This window comes from Stegodyphus dumicola, chromosome 9 (assembly GCF_044657685.1).
Source record: "Stegodyphus dumicola isolate Sdum_Otavi_A_Nest chromosome 9, ASM4465768v1".
In the NCBI taxonomy this organism is placed as follows: Eukaryota; Metazoa; Arthropoda; class Arachnida; order Araneae; family Eresidae; genus Stegodyphus; species Stegodyphus dumicola.
Window position 1 is genome coordinate 124,158,935 of NC_140776.1, and position 15,702 is coordinate 124,174,636.

Here is a 15,702-nt window from a genome sequence, read left to right on the forward strand (position 1 = left end):
CATTTTTCTTTTGAGTCAGTGTACATATTATTTGTGTGCATAAGCTTAGCATTGTACCATATATTGAAGTAAAACAAAATTAAATACAAATGTTAATTGATTAAACATTGCTTGAATCTTCATATAAAAATCTACAAGTGTCTGCAGAAGATTAAGACAATATCAATAAAATACAATACAAAAAATATAATTCAGATAAAATATTATTTAATATGAAAAAATTATTCTGAAAATCATTAGAGGTGGGAGAATTGAATTTTCCTAATTAAAGTTTCATTTATTGTTGGAAACACTTTCCTTAATAAAGGCTGAAAATTAAAAATCGAGAGATCTAGTGATCTACTGGGAGACCAGAAGCTGTGATGAAACACTGGGAGTCTCCCAACAAAATCGGGATAGTTGCCAGCTGAATATTATATGGTTAGCACACACATTTTATAAAAAACATTCAACAAAATTATTGCTTGTGGTGCTTAAATTTAACACTACTTATTTAGTTTGAACATTTTGAAGTATTATATATATTTTAAATTTAAATAACTACCTAAAAATGTCTTTGGATTGCTGAGACCTAGTTGAACAACGGCATTAGACATTATGGACTTGTAAATGGGACCTTCAGGATCTAAACCTTCAACATCTTCAAAATTAGGTTTTTTATCACTCAGAAGCCAGTCACACTGAAAATAAAATTGTAATCTCAGAACATAACAATATCTTCAGGCATCTTTTTTTTTTTAAACTCTAGTACCCTTATTTACTCCTCAACTCATTAAAGCACACAATGATTTCCTCATATAAAACAGGAAGAAAATCATAACTGAATAGCACTTATCAAGATAATTTAATTGCCATTTAGTATGAATCATTCAAAAACTTCCAATTAAAAGATTAAAAATTAAAAACTTCAATTACTTAATACACAACAGAAGTTATCAATAATTTTAGATTCATATCAACACAATTGAGAATTTTTGCTGCACAATACATTCTCAAAATTGCAAATTCTGAATGTTCTCAATAATTTTTTGTTATTACAACAATAACTAATAATTCTAAAAGCATTTAAAAACTTTTTTATGGCTAACTAGATAATGAGAATTTTCAGTTAAAGTTCAGGTTTGATAATGTCTTTAACATAATAAAATGTCAAACAAGCTCCACTTTGATATACTGTGTCCAGATTAATTAAAAAAAAAAAAAAAAAAAAAAGATTTGCTGTGAAACATAAAAAAATCTCTTAAATATCTATGCCTCACCAAAATATGGGGAGGGGAGCTGAACTGATATTTATTTAAATTTGTATCTAAATAATTTCTGTACTTTTAATGAAGCTTGTAATTAACAGTAAAATATCTCAAGCTATTCACTATGTTTGTTCAAATTTAATTTTAGCACATATATTAATTTCTTCTAATGCAGGTATTTTAGTAAACCGTATACAGTCTAAAGTCTTTAATCCGGACTCGTTGGGACTTGGGTGATTCCGGATTATTGGTTTTTCCGGATTATATATCATCAGTTTAAATCTGGTAACATTGCATGCAGAAATTATAAAATTAAAAATACAAAACCATTATTTATGAAATAAAGAGCAATTATGATCTATTTCAAATGATATTTATGAGGTATCAAAATTTACAAAAAAAAAAAAAGCTTAATATTTATTCATTTATTTTATCAAACATTTCTTTCAACGCGCGCATGCGTAAAGCATACATTACGCATAGTCGAAATTAGAAAATTACAACCAGAAAAGTATTTGATGTGTATTCCTGATATTTATAATGACGAGAAATTTGATTTAAATCATATCAAAGACGGAGTACATCGAGATGAAATACTACATTTAGTAAGGAGTTATAAGCTGAATAAAATAAAAACATCTGCCCTGAAGATAAGTGTCATATTCTGCTTCTTGGGCGTACAGGTTCTGGATATATATTTGATTTCTACCGTAGACATATCGTAATAAGGGCATTGCATAAAGCTAAACATTTAATGGCACAAAGACTTTATTAACACACGAACAAAATAATAAGAACAAACGAGTAACACAAAAGTATAACTGCGTATTTTCATCCACGCTGGCATACAGCATGTTACCTTCGTTACTTCACTACCAACTGCTAACTAACTACTCTTTTCTAGTAAGTCACATGAGAGAAAGGCGTTGCAGGCCGTTCAGCTAAACTGCGCATGCGTGGTCATCACGTCATGACACCTCCTCTCTAAAAGATTTGACTGTATCTTTCAATTACCTGTCAAATCCACACATATAAACATTTCTTGAAACAAAATAAAATAACATTCATGAAATTTTCAAACTTAATTAACCAACTCTTACCATTTTAAATTAAAATTACTTCAACATAAATTCAATAGTCCTATTCATTTAAAAGTAGTAACATTCAATTAACTTTTAAACTTAAATCCTTCACATAATCATATAAGCAGTTAGCATATAAATGAGACAATACAAATCAATCATTTAAAATTAAACATAATACTTTAGCAAACTCTGACTAAACATATTACATAACGTTAAAAAAAATTAGCATTTTAGCTAAAAAAAAAATGTTCAAACTAAACAGTCAAAATGTCTTATAGTTCATAGTTCATAACTTCAGTCATGCTTCCAGTGAGAGGCAGTCAATCGAGATAACAAATCTGCATTAATATGATCTTTTCCTTTCCGGTATGTAATCACTGCATGAAATCGCTGTAATGCTGAAGACCAGAGAACTTTGTGAGGAACATTCGGTGAGAAATCTGAGAGGGTTATGATCACTAACGATGACTATCTCAGAACTAAAGATATAAGCTTCAAACTTCTTCAGGGCAAAAATAACGGCAAACGCTTCCTTTTCAATAACAGCGTAAATTTTTTGCGTCTCAGTCAACACTTTACTAGCGAAGGCTATTGGATGTTCTACACTATTTTCATCTTGCTGAGCCAAACAAGCTCCTACAGCATATGCTGATGCGTCTGCGTAAATGATGAAAGGCAAACTAAAATTTGGAGAGTAACATTTAGAGGCATTGCAAATGGCATGTTTTAATTGAATAAACGCTTCATCATGTTCCTTCAGCCAAGTAATTTCGTTCGAAGGCCTTCTTTTTGTCAATGCAGTTAAAGGTTGTGCTATCGCAGAAAAATTGGGTATGTAAGACTGGTAATATGATAATAGTCCTAAAATACTTCTTACATCTTTCTTAGTACGGGGAACTTATAAATTCTGTATGGCTTCAACTTTTTCTGGGTCAGGTTCGTGTGAACTGGAACCAACTACATGTCCTAAAAATTTGATTTTATGCTTTGCAAATTCACACTTATTGAAATTAACCATGAAATTTGCCTTTTCTAGCATACTTAAGACTTTGTTAAGATGTTTCAGATGTGTATTCCAGTGATCAGAAAATATAATCACGTCATCAATATAAGAATCAACATAGTCTTTATGTTCGGCGAGAAGCTTGTTCATAGTCCTCTGAAAAGTTGCGGTGGCATTCTTTAATCCAAAGGGTAAAACTACAAAGGCATATTGTCCTCTATGGGTCACAAACGACGTCCAAAGTTGGCACTCAGGCTTCAGTCGTATCTGCCAGTACCCTTTAAGAAGATCAATCAAAGTGATGTATTTGGACTTTGACACTTGGTAAATTAGGTCTACAGTGTTTTTCATCAGGAAGGCATCAGTTTCCATCTGTGAGTTCAGGTATCGATAGTCCACACATAATCTCACAGTTCTGTCTTTTTTTTTATACACAAACTACCGGATGTGCATATTCACTCTCTGACTCAACAATTAGCCCTAGCTGCAATAGCTCATCTATTTGTCGATCAACTTCATTTCTCAGAACTTCAGGTATTCAATACGGTTTCTGCTTTCTTGGCATACTTCCAGGTTTCGGTGTGATGCTGTGTTTCCCAACATTGGCGATTTTCGGAATACCAGCTCTTAGGTTCTTATGCCTTCTTAAAATTTCCATAAGTTCTTTCCTCTTATGCTGTTCAAGGAGCGTAAAATCACATTCTTCATTAGAATAGTGTTCTTTTGCTTTCTGTGGAACAATTCTTGGAACGTTTTCAACTTCACAGAAATCAATATCTGTATCTTCATATACAAGAGCACAACATTCTATTATCTTCTTAACAGTTTCATTACATTTTTCATTAATTAGGTTTTCCCTATCATGGTTAAGTATTTCGTTAAAACTTTCAGTTTCATGAAAAGGCATTTCAACGAAATTATCATTAGTAATGTTTACATTTTTTACATTCAAAATTAAACTTTCTTTTATCATCTCCCCTTAGCTCATTAAAAGCACTTAACAACAAGAGTAAATCATTACATAACTTATCCACCATTGCACATGTTATAAAAATGACATAAATGACATAAATTTATCATCTTCAGAAAACATTGCCAAAGGTAGGTTAATGAGAGGAGCTTTTAAAGCTTGCCCAAAAGCTGACGTGAGAATAACAATTTCATGTGGCGTACGGTATATTTCTGGTACAATGTCAGCCTTGAGAACGGTTAATTGTGTGCCTGTATCTGCTACTGCATTAGTTAATTTACCATTACATATAAGTTTAGTGGTTGGCAAGTCATCTATTAATTCCTTAACTTCTTGATTCGCAGTAAAATATTTAGAAGAAATCTTTGCTGTTACGGCGTTAGAATTATTCTTGCTTTCTTCCTTAGCAACCCTTTCCTTACTTTCATGCAACAATATATTATGATACTTAGAGTTACATTTTGAACATTTTAATCGAGAAGGACAATTGTTTGTTCTACAATTCCTTTCGAAACAAAGAAAGCACCGATTAGAAGCCTTTAAACTCTTTTTCCTTTCTTCCAGAAACATAACGCATTTTTCTGAAACATAATTTTCGCTTTCACAAAATAAGCAAGGGAAAGTTCGAACAACTGCAATTTTGCTTACATTAGGGGAATAGCTGGCGCCAAATTTGTTGGCGTTGAATGAATTCCGAGTGTGGAAGTTGTTTCGCTTTTCATTGGGTTGAGAATGCCTTCCAAGAGAATTAGCGTAACTCTTAGAATAAAATTAATTTAATGAAGTTCGTTTGCGACTTTCAATTTCCTGTTTTAGAAATTTCATGAGGTCGTCGACATTAAAATTTTCCTCATCTGCGTTTTGACGAGCAAAATCAAGCGTTATATCCTGAGGTATGTATTTCATTAACAAAGGGTATAGTAAATTTACATACGATTCGGTTTTCACCCCTATCGAATTTAGTGACCTACTTGTACGTTGCAGGTGTCATATAACTCCCTCAAAGAATTAATGTCATTAAAACTACAGACAGGCCATAAATTTAAAAGTTTATGCATGTAAGAATTAACAAGGAGATCCTTTTGACCATATCTCTCTTTAAGAATTTTAAAAGCTTCGTCGTAGTTTTCTGGAGATAAAGAAAAACCTTTTATTGTTTTTAGAGCTGCACCACCTAACAGGCTAAGCAAGTAATTAAACTTATCCACTTTAGATAGTTTTATTAGTATATAGATAGATAATTCAAAATTTACAAAAAAAAAAAAAAAAAAAAAAAAAAAGATTAATATTTATTTGTTTACATTATTGAACATTTCTTTCAATGTAAGTTGTTTAAGTTGCTTTGTTTTTTGTGCTAATACTTTCTCTTTAATTCTATAAACAGACATAATTTCTTGTTCAGTTCCACTGTTCAAGTCCTGTAATTGCCGTGTCAAGAATACCAACTAACTTGTCAATCGAAATTTTTTCGTTTTCAATAACCTCTCTGTCACTTTCTTCACTATCGGAAGCGGTACATCGAAACATGCTTTCACTTTGTATATCCTTTGGCAGCTCCAGAATCATAAATTCTTTTTGACATAATCGAAAGTTCAAGCTTACTTTTATAAAATTGCTCTAACAGTCTGCAAAAAATAATAAGCCGGATCCAACTAGAAGATTAAGGAACAACGCAATCTGCAATATTAACTGAAATAGATAATTAGATCATTTTAGCTTAGCTTATAAACATCCGTTATACATTAAAGGTGCATGCGTACAGGTATTATGTGCATGCATAAATGCATATGTGCATGCGTTATGCGTTTACGTATGCGCAGAAAGTTTGTAGCTTTGAGGTCCGGATTATAGATCATTCCGGATTATGGACGTCCGGATTAAAGACTTTTGACTGTACTTTATGACCTTATTGTCAGTTAGTTAAGTAGTACACTTGTTATATATGCTAATCAGATAAGCAATAAAAATGCACAGGATATCAATTCAGGTATACTAGATTATTTGGATATGGCAAAGCACATGAGAGCTATCTACCTGAAGGAAGAGACGCCCTCATGACGGGCTTTCCAAAGGGAACACTTGTATTCACATTATACAAGGGGAAAATCATGAGAAGCCAGTCTATTTGCCTGGGTTCAAATGACTAAGTATTCAGTAGTTTTTACTATTTGGCCATTGATGCGGTCATTTAGGTATACTACACAATTTTTTAATTATTTGTATATCTAATTATTTTAAATTTAAAATTCAAATGATACTTGAATAACAATATTAATCCTACGACTATAGAAAATAATTATTCAAATTTACAAACAAACAAACAAAAGAGAAATTATTTCTCTTGAAAAGAAATAAAAAATTCCCGAGCTTCAAAGCTTTTTTAAAGCAAAAATTTTGGTGCTGCTTGAGAACAATTCATCACTTTATCTAAGACACTCACTACTGCTAAAAATAGGACACACATTTTAACTGACATCTTACAGCAGAGTCTTGATCATTTCCATTCATTCTTAAGGCATCTAAAATGTCTGCTTCGGCAAATCCCATTTCCTTCAAATTTGCTAAAGCCTGAAACAAAAATAAATAAATAAATAAAAGATTAAAATAATTTTATTTTAAAAAGAAGGAAATAAAAATACAGCTGAAATTTTCAAAGATTTTGGATTATAGGGAAAAAAATTATGCTAGTTTATATTGCTCATACTTTTTAACACTCAATCTTCACTGGGGTTTAATTTAAGTTTTAATTCCAATTCATGCAAATATAAATGAAAGTTATGGTCCTGAAACAAATAAATAATAAACACAAACTAATACTTCAGTTATAGGAAAAGTACGTACAGCAGTGCTTGGCCTAAAAACTTTTCTTTTATATGCACGAAAACACTGGATCATTTCCACTAATCTACTGTCTTCACTACTGGCAGTAGCTCCTTGTGATGTACTAGGCAGCTCTGTTTGTTCTTTCTGAGTATTTACAGGTGCAGGCTTTTCTACTTTAAACCAGATATTTAAAAATTATAAATTTATTATAAATAAAATTATACAACTTCAGAAATACAAAATTATACATTTTTATTGTTAAAACATTACAGCACAAAAATTACAGCATATATTCATACCATTTTCAAGTTAGTAGCGATCATGCATATTGAGTGCAGTACACCAAAACATAGCTACTAATACTCTATAGTGGTTTCTTGGTAAATGAGAGTGATCCATTTCAGGATTACCAATATTATCTACAGCATGATTTCCAACAAGTATAATGATGGTAACATCTCTGCCCCACAACCATTATGAATGTCAAATATACAGATAAAATTCATTTTAATATCATAAAAACATGGTACGTATAATTTATATATTTATATTTGCAAAAAAAAAATTATCATTAATAAAATGAATAGTTCATGAATGCAGTTTTTAAATGTCAGTCTTACCAGAAGGACAATTTAGCTCACCCAGAGTTTTGATTGATGGATCTGTGAAAAACATGAGCAGCTTTTTCCTCTTTTTTTTTTTTTTTTTTTTTTTTTTTTTTTTTTTGTATAATATCTGGTTGTAACAGAAGTTTTTCCCCAAAAAACATTCTTAATAAAGTTAGGGGGGAATATGAAAGCAATACCTTTAGTATGGGTAGTAATCACCACTCAAATCTATGATTTCCTGCCAACAATTTAGTAGCTTTTTAAAGCCTTGAGCCCAGAAACTTGGTAGCCATGAGCCCAAAAACAGATCAACCTCATTTCAGATATACTGTGTAGAATGGAGGATAGCACTACAAGATGTAGCTGAAAGTGTGAAAAAATGTAGAAGACTAAAGTGAGGTAGGGGCTATATGGTGTGTGTGGCAAAAGATACCATTCGAGTCCATAGAGTCCAGACAGTGAATGCTATTGCCATATGTGGTCTTTCATTATCTTGATAGAACATTACCTTTTTTTGTGCCAGAACTCAGTTCAATGTTTCTTCCTTAATAGCAGCATTAACATGAAATAGCATCTCACAGTACACCTTACAGTTGAGAGTTGTACCTTTTCCCATATAATTTACAGATAAAAAGCATGATCTTTTTGTTAGTCAAATTGCAACTTTGTGACACTGCCGACAGGTTCACCGGGCACAGACCACCTCCCTTTCAGCTAGTGTTGTTGAATTAAATCCACTTTTCCTCACAAACAACCTGATCAAGAACATGATCCGGTCCAAAATTTTGTCCTTACGTTGATATTTGTGCAGATCAGTGCAGGCTCAACGATGTCTGTCCTTATCTGCTTGAGTTAGCTCATGCAGCAACCGGCGACTGGACTTGTAAATCAAATTTATACGGTGCATAGCGTGATTAGCCGACATGGCACTAATGTTTAACTCCTTAGTCTCTCGAGTGGTTGCATACTGATTTTCTTCCACAAGTTCTTGAATGTCATAGTCCTTCTTTTTGAACTTTTGGTACCAAACCGTCACAGTGTCATATGATACAACATTAGCTTTACATGATTTGGTGATATTCTGCAGCTGATTTCTTGCAACAGCACTGGAAGTAAATGATGGTTCTAATCTGATAGCATGATAGTTTCATTTCAGACACCTTGTACTTGATAACAATATTTTTTTTTTTTACAAATTTCACGACATAGTGTTAGCAAGTCTCTTTCTTTCAAATACCAAAAACTGTTTGACAAAATATGATTAAGCACGCCAACGTGAGCTGTTTGTGCAGACAATATGTGCGTTGGCCGAAAACTTTCATTAAAACCGGATATGTTTGAAAATTTTCATTAAATAGATTTGCAGTTCAAATAACCTCAGATTTATCTGGATCTAGCTTCATAGCAATATTCTAAATTCTTCGCACTTTGCCCAGACATTTTTTATTTCAGCAATTTGAATGCCCTCATCTTTTTATGTCCTATCATTGGCACATCATATCCTTATCATGTCCTCATCATGAAGTATACATCTCTTTTTTTTTGCACTGCTGCTTGAAAATTCTTTTAGCTGATCAGTAGCCAGTTCTCATTCATATCCTCCAATTATTCTTCAAAATCTTTTTCTACTTCCAAATTGAGATCTTGAGCAACTGCCAAAATATCCTTTGCCAATCTTCAAATTATGTCTCAAATAACAGTTTCCCTGTTAATTAATGTACTGATATAAGGATCATTTAAATTACTTGACAGTTACTAGATGGTGCTGAAATAAAATGCAATAAATATCATACTCAATTAGAGAATGCATACCATTTAATACAAACTGTGTGAAAAAAATATAAACAGCATAGGTGTGAATATTTTGCAAAATATAAATATGTTTTTTTTTTAAAAAAAACTATCAGCTGTTTATACTCATAATCAGGTACTTTTATCATGTTTCCTTGTAATCTGCCAACAATCAATGATGTGTCATCACAAAAGACATTTCTTGCTTACAAAAGAAATTCATCATTAACCAAGGTATACTGTATACCCAAATCATATAAAGTTATACAATTATGATTAGCAGTTTATTGTCTTTATGGTCTTGAATTAAGGAACATCAAATTCTAAGTATTCAACAAGAGATTTTTCAGCTACAAAAGCTGCTTGATATATTAATGCAGTGTATGAAGAGGGGATAAACTATTGCCAAGGAGACCCCAAAAATGATTTGGTAGGTCCCCAAGTTGAAATTTTAACATTACCAATTCTCTGTTTTCAGACTCGCATTACACAATGATGATTACTATCTGAACAATCTGATCCACATCAAAGTAAGCTCTTGTGAATTTGTACAGAAGATGAATTTTTTGTACTTATAGTCTTGAGTTAAGAAACATCAAATTCTAAGTATTCAGCAAGAGATTTTTCGGCTGCAAAAGCTGCTACAGTTCAGCGACATCTGCACCTCACCAATCACAGATTACTGGCAGTTCGTTCCCAAGCGACCAGATTAGCTGCATGGTTGGTTTTTGTGATTTTTGCCATGTATAACACGAATACAGAGCAGTATCCCTATGAAAGTTTTCTATAGAGGCAAACCTCAAATTTAGGCAGATAGGCCTGTGTATTTTGCCATATTCAAATTAATTTTTCTGATACATCTGAGCTACATCTGCCATGTATCGGAAAAGTCCAGAAATTGAGTATCACAGTGATTTTTGTCTTCTCAACACCAAGTACTGAATTTCCTTATGTATTTTCTCCTTTTCTTTGCTAATATCATAGCCCAAAAATTGAGAGGAGAAAATTATGCAAATAATTTAATATCCAGAGGGCACAGTTACAGTAAGAACATAACATAAAAAATAATCATGGGTAACTATGACAATATTATTTCTTTGAATGAAACCTACATTCCAATATGAATACATAGTAATTTTAATATTATAATTGTTTAACAAGATATCTTTATTTTTACTTCCCTGTAACTTGAATTTTGGCTGTTCAGTAGCAGAAGAAGCTTCGGCCTTCAGAAGTAGCACAAACAACAATAGTTAATGTATATGTTACTTCTTATGCTTTATATCATACATAACGAATTAGCAAAGATAAATGTACAGTTGACTTAACAAAATCTTATAGTGAATGTCAGTTTATGTTTGCTTCAACATAATAGGTCGGCTCTTGTATTAGGGTGGAATAAAGTTCAATAGTTAAAAGGCAAAGGTTCAGCATGACTTTTGCAGGTGTTTACAATGATTGTCACTGTTAGAAGGACAAAAACAATTACTGCATATATGAGTCCATTTTAAAATTTTGGGGAACCTGTTCTCTGGTGTCTGGTGAGACAATGGACCTGGTGGTTCAATAAGAACAGCTCTTCTACACTAACACATCAACACACCAGCATAATGTTGAATTACGATATTTAAGAAATCCTCTGTGAGGTATCATATCATAACTAAATTCAGATGAATAGATAATGCAAAAAAGTAAGTATTACAATACAAAATCTGAGACTATCATCACTGAGTGATTCTGGATTTTAAATCGTCATTTTAAATCTAGTAAGATGACATGGAAAAAGAAAAAAAAAATCATTGTTAATATTATTTTACAAAAGAGGTATTTTGCATAAAGATTTTTATACATTACCTCCATGTGAAATTAAAAGTGATTCAAAAGCTGAAATGGTGAATTTTTCTGAATTTAAAACAATACAACTAATATTCACTTTTCTGTTAATTTATTGACGACTGAGATATTATCATCACAATGAAGACTTCAGTTATACCATCTTCACTTAACATTTTCTCTGATATATCATTAACCCTTTGATGGTTATGAATGAGTTCAGCTCACAATCGAATCGTGCATCATAATGCGCGCAAACACGTTCCGCTCGGGAGCAAGATTTTGACTGAAATGGTTAGTAACCAGCACTACTCGCGTAGTGAAATTTTTTCCCAATGCGCGCTGACGAGCTGACTTCGTTCGCCATTATTATTCTGCACTGATTGTGTTTCAAAGGAATGCTACTCGCGAAATTTAGTTAGTTTTACTGTCTACAGATGGCAGTACGAGTTCCATGAATTTCTTTGCATAATGAAGGTGGATTTTTTTTTTTTTTTTTTTTTTTGACCTTGTTCATTTTATACGTATTTTGGCGCGGTTTTTAGGGTGTTTGTACAGTAAAATTGCTCAAAAGCGAAAGTTAGATAGTTATGATGATGATTATGATTGTGATACAGAAAGCTTATCAAGTTTTGAATCTGATGAAAACTTTGTTCACAGTATTTCAAGCTCAGAAGACGATTCAAGCGATGAGAAAGATTTTTCGAGTGTTCGACAGTGGTGTATAATTGATTCAAGTTCTCACGCTCCTAGCCGATTTAGTTTTACTAGTGATGTAGGCATGAAAGCTTGCGTGACAAATATTTCTGATCCACTAGAGTATTTTGAGCTGTTTTTTACTGATGAGATTATAAATCCTATTGTTACGGAAACCAACATTTTTGCATAATGCCCCATTATGTGCAATTCCATGTTTTAAAGTATATCACACACAAAAAGATTTTCAGGTAATTACTGTATTTATACTGTGCTTCATATAGTTTTACATTAGTTGTATTTATTTAGTCTTTTCAATTTAATATTTGTCTTATATTTATAATTAACTATTATTATTTATATAATTGGTTATAATCATTTTTAATTTACAGTTTAATAATTATTTTAAAGTACGTAAAAACTGTTATTTATGTACTACAAATACTTTAAGAAATTTTTGAAACGCGCAAGGCGAGCTATCTACGGCATCGCCAGAGAAAGGTGACATTTTCGGAAGAACGGCGGGGGGAAAACAGCAACCACTTTCGACTACTGTTTACTCCTAATGCTGCGCGAATTAAGTAAACGTAAACTGCTCATTTCCATAACCGTCAAAGGGTTAATTAGAAAACTTCAAATTTTTTGCAATACCTAAAAATGCTTGGATTTGCAGCTCTCTTTATCATCATGAAATCTAGTAGATGGCTATAAATTAAATCAAGCACTTTTTTAAAAAAATATCTGCTGACACGCCCTCTCATGAACTTGCAACTCTCCCCATATCAAATTTTGTACTAAAATACTTCTAGAGTTCTTGGATGGTTTTACTTCATCATTGCTTTTTAAAAAGCTTCTTTATATCTGCATTTCGATGCGTACAAAATTCCAATATCCATTTGACAGATGCATGGTTTGGGGGTAAAGAGTAACATGGAGATGCATCATTAAGGAAAACTGAAATTTTGATAAGATTAACAGATGGAATAAAATAACAAGATCATATCAGAAAGATAATGTGTTAGTGTATGTGATTATGGCAAAACTTTGAAGGCTCTCTGCCTAAGGGGCCTTTGTGGAGGACTTTTTAAGAGAAACTAGCTCGCGTACATGTTACAAATGGGGAAAACCATGAAAATGCCCATGCAGCCAGCCTGTTCGAGGGATTCGAACCTCAGACCAAACTACCAGTCTTACAGCTTTACTTATTGATTAAGACAGATAGAAAAATGTTAAATATTCCAATCACTCAAGATTTTAAAGGTAAGTGGAGGCCATCATCAGTCAATGTACTGTTTATTGCCCATGGTATGATTCCCGAACCAGTAAGCATTTGAAAGTGACACACAGGAATCTCAATTTTGTTGGAAGAAAAATTTTATGCCACAACATTTTTTTGTTTCCCAGACTTTGAAAGGAAAACGAAAAATTGTAGCTAGTGGTTCAGATGACTGGATATTAGATCATTCAGGATATAGGATGTCCAGATTTCAGATTTTATACTGTATTTGGAACATCTATTATGATGATACTAATTTTCTCAAATTATGGAAAATTCAACAATATATTGGCAATAATTTCATACACAACTATGACTATGAACGGAATGTTTAATTTCCACAGCAATATCCCTATGAGAATGCATAAAATAAAAAAATACACAGACAAAGAAAGCCATACCTGGGAACATATAAATGAAGAGAAAAGAAAATTATAATTTTCACTGATTTATTAGATTATAAACATAAATTTTAATAGAGAAAAGCATACAATAAAAGACATTAACAAAAACTATTTAAATATAATTCACTTTGGGAAGGAGATATATAAATTACTAAAGCTCTTATTTTTAAGTTGGCATCAATGATAAAAAAAGGTAATGCAACTTACCAATTTTTGAGACATTTAGTTTTGAAAATTTTCGACAAGGAGTTGGAGATGAACTAGATTTGGGAACAGGTTCACTGCTCGATGAACCACCATCAACAGAATGAGCTAGAAGCCAATCCATTGCATCTGACACATTGCTGCATAGAAGACATAATTTGTAATATTAAATAACTGTAATTAATTTACAGAATTTAAGATTTGGAATATGCATGAGCATTTATTCTGTGATGCTCTAAATCAGGTGCTTCCGTGGAGTCTATAGACTCCGTGGGAATTGATGAAGTTTTAAAGGGAGTCAAATAGCTGAATATGTATCAGCAGTTTATCATCATAATCAAGATCTCATTGATTATAAAAAATTTATAGCTGAATATGTATCAGCAGTTTATCATCATAATCAAGATCTCATTGATTATAAAAAATTTATTAACAAAACTGATAATCAACTGGTATGGAAGAATTCATAGAAAATAAATATAAGGGGAAAACACACAAAAATTATTTAATATATTTTAAAACCCAGAAATATTTTTTAAAAACACATATTTTTTAAGCAATGAGTGCAGTATAAAAAATAAGCTCAGGAATACAATAAATCATAATTAAAAAATACAAAGAAAACTAATGAACCACAGCAAAACCTGTTACTACTATTTCATGTATGTCAACGTTTGAAACTTGTTAAAAGAAGCTATGCTAAAATGGCAGTTACATCATCAATATGTAAGTAGTGTAGCCTTTATATTTACAAGAACACTACAAGCTAACTGCTGCTCCCTCCCCACCATTACGAACACGTTGCACACTCTATATAACAAATATATATATATATATATATATATATATAAGGAGGAGGAGGAGGAAAATTTTAGAAAGGGGTGAATACAAGAAAAAGGTTGGCAATCCCTACTCTTAGCGCGCTCATGACCAACATTTCGTAGGCTTGACGCAATGATTTCACTCTTACCAGTCCAATGTCACTTCTATGCAAAAAGCTCCCATCAATCACTTCGGCTCAGCATCACGTATCCTTAATTTGAAAACAGAACAATTTATTTGAATTTTTAACTGCCAGTAGATGGCTCGACATGGTAACGGTTTTCACATCCATTGAATCATATGGTATTTGACCTTCATGTATAGGCATCAGTTTCTGTTCTGTGCTTTTGGTTTTAATAGATTTATTGGTGTAAACAAATTGGGAATCATGGCTCTTTATAAGTGTGCATGTGAGTTAAAGGGACAGAGCTGTTTTTGTTTATTTCATTAGCAATTTCCTGTTTTTTGTCATTTTCATTTTTTTTTTTTTTTTTTTTTTTTTGTTATTAGAATGCGGGGAAGTGCATCCAGCTCATTGTTTTTGTTTATGTTACTCGCTTTCTTTGTTAGGAGAATGTAGGAAAGTGCATCTAGCTGACTATAGCAGGTGTACCGGTGAATAACACTGGGCACTCAACCTTTCTGTTTAACTGGAATACATTTTTTGAAAATTTACGTTGACAGAAAAGGTATTATAGGTAGAAGGGGATGCACTGCGTGCACTAAAAACAAGCAAAACTGAAAGCAAATATCATATTATCAGTGCAAAATATGCAATGTAGGACTGTGTTCGATGCTTGTTTTGAATTATTCCACACACAGCAAAATTTTTTAATTTGAATTTAATTACTTACAGATAATTATTGCTAAATCTTCTTTTCTTTTCTTTTTTTAATTTGATATTTGTAATTTTGTTTTCATTTGTATAGTATTTGATTTT

The 15,702-nt window shown here is 32.1% G+C and overlaps 1 protein-coding gene across 3 annotated transcripts in view; it reads right to left on the reverse strand.

Annotated features, from left to right (window-relative positions):
• Kpc2 (Kip1 ubiquitination-promoting complex subunit 2) overlaps positions 1 to 15,702 on the reverse strand; it is an 88,773-nt gene that overhangs the window by 18,677 nt on the left and 54,394 nt on the right. For 2 of the 3 annotated variants that reach the window (XM_085824050.1, XM_035353218.2), the window contains exons 6-9: positions 13,944 to 14,080; positions 7,147 to 7,301; positions 6,787 to 6,873; positions 545 to 680 (exon numbers count right to left, since the gene is read on the reverse strand). In XM_085824050.1, coding sequence (XP_085680176.1) covers positions 545 to 680; positions 6,787 to 6,873; positions 7,147 to 7,301; positions 13,944 to 14,080 — 515 coding nt within the window. The remainder of the gene's footprint in view (positions 1 to 544; positions 681 to 6,786; positions 6,874 to 7,146; positions 7,302 to 13,943; positions 14,081 to 15,702) is intronic. The other variant, XM_035353219.2, reaches the window with a different exon arrangement.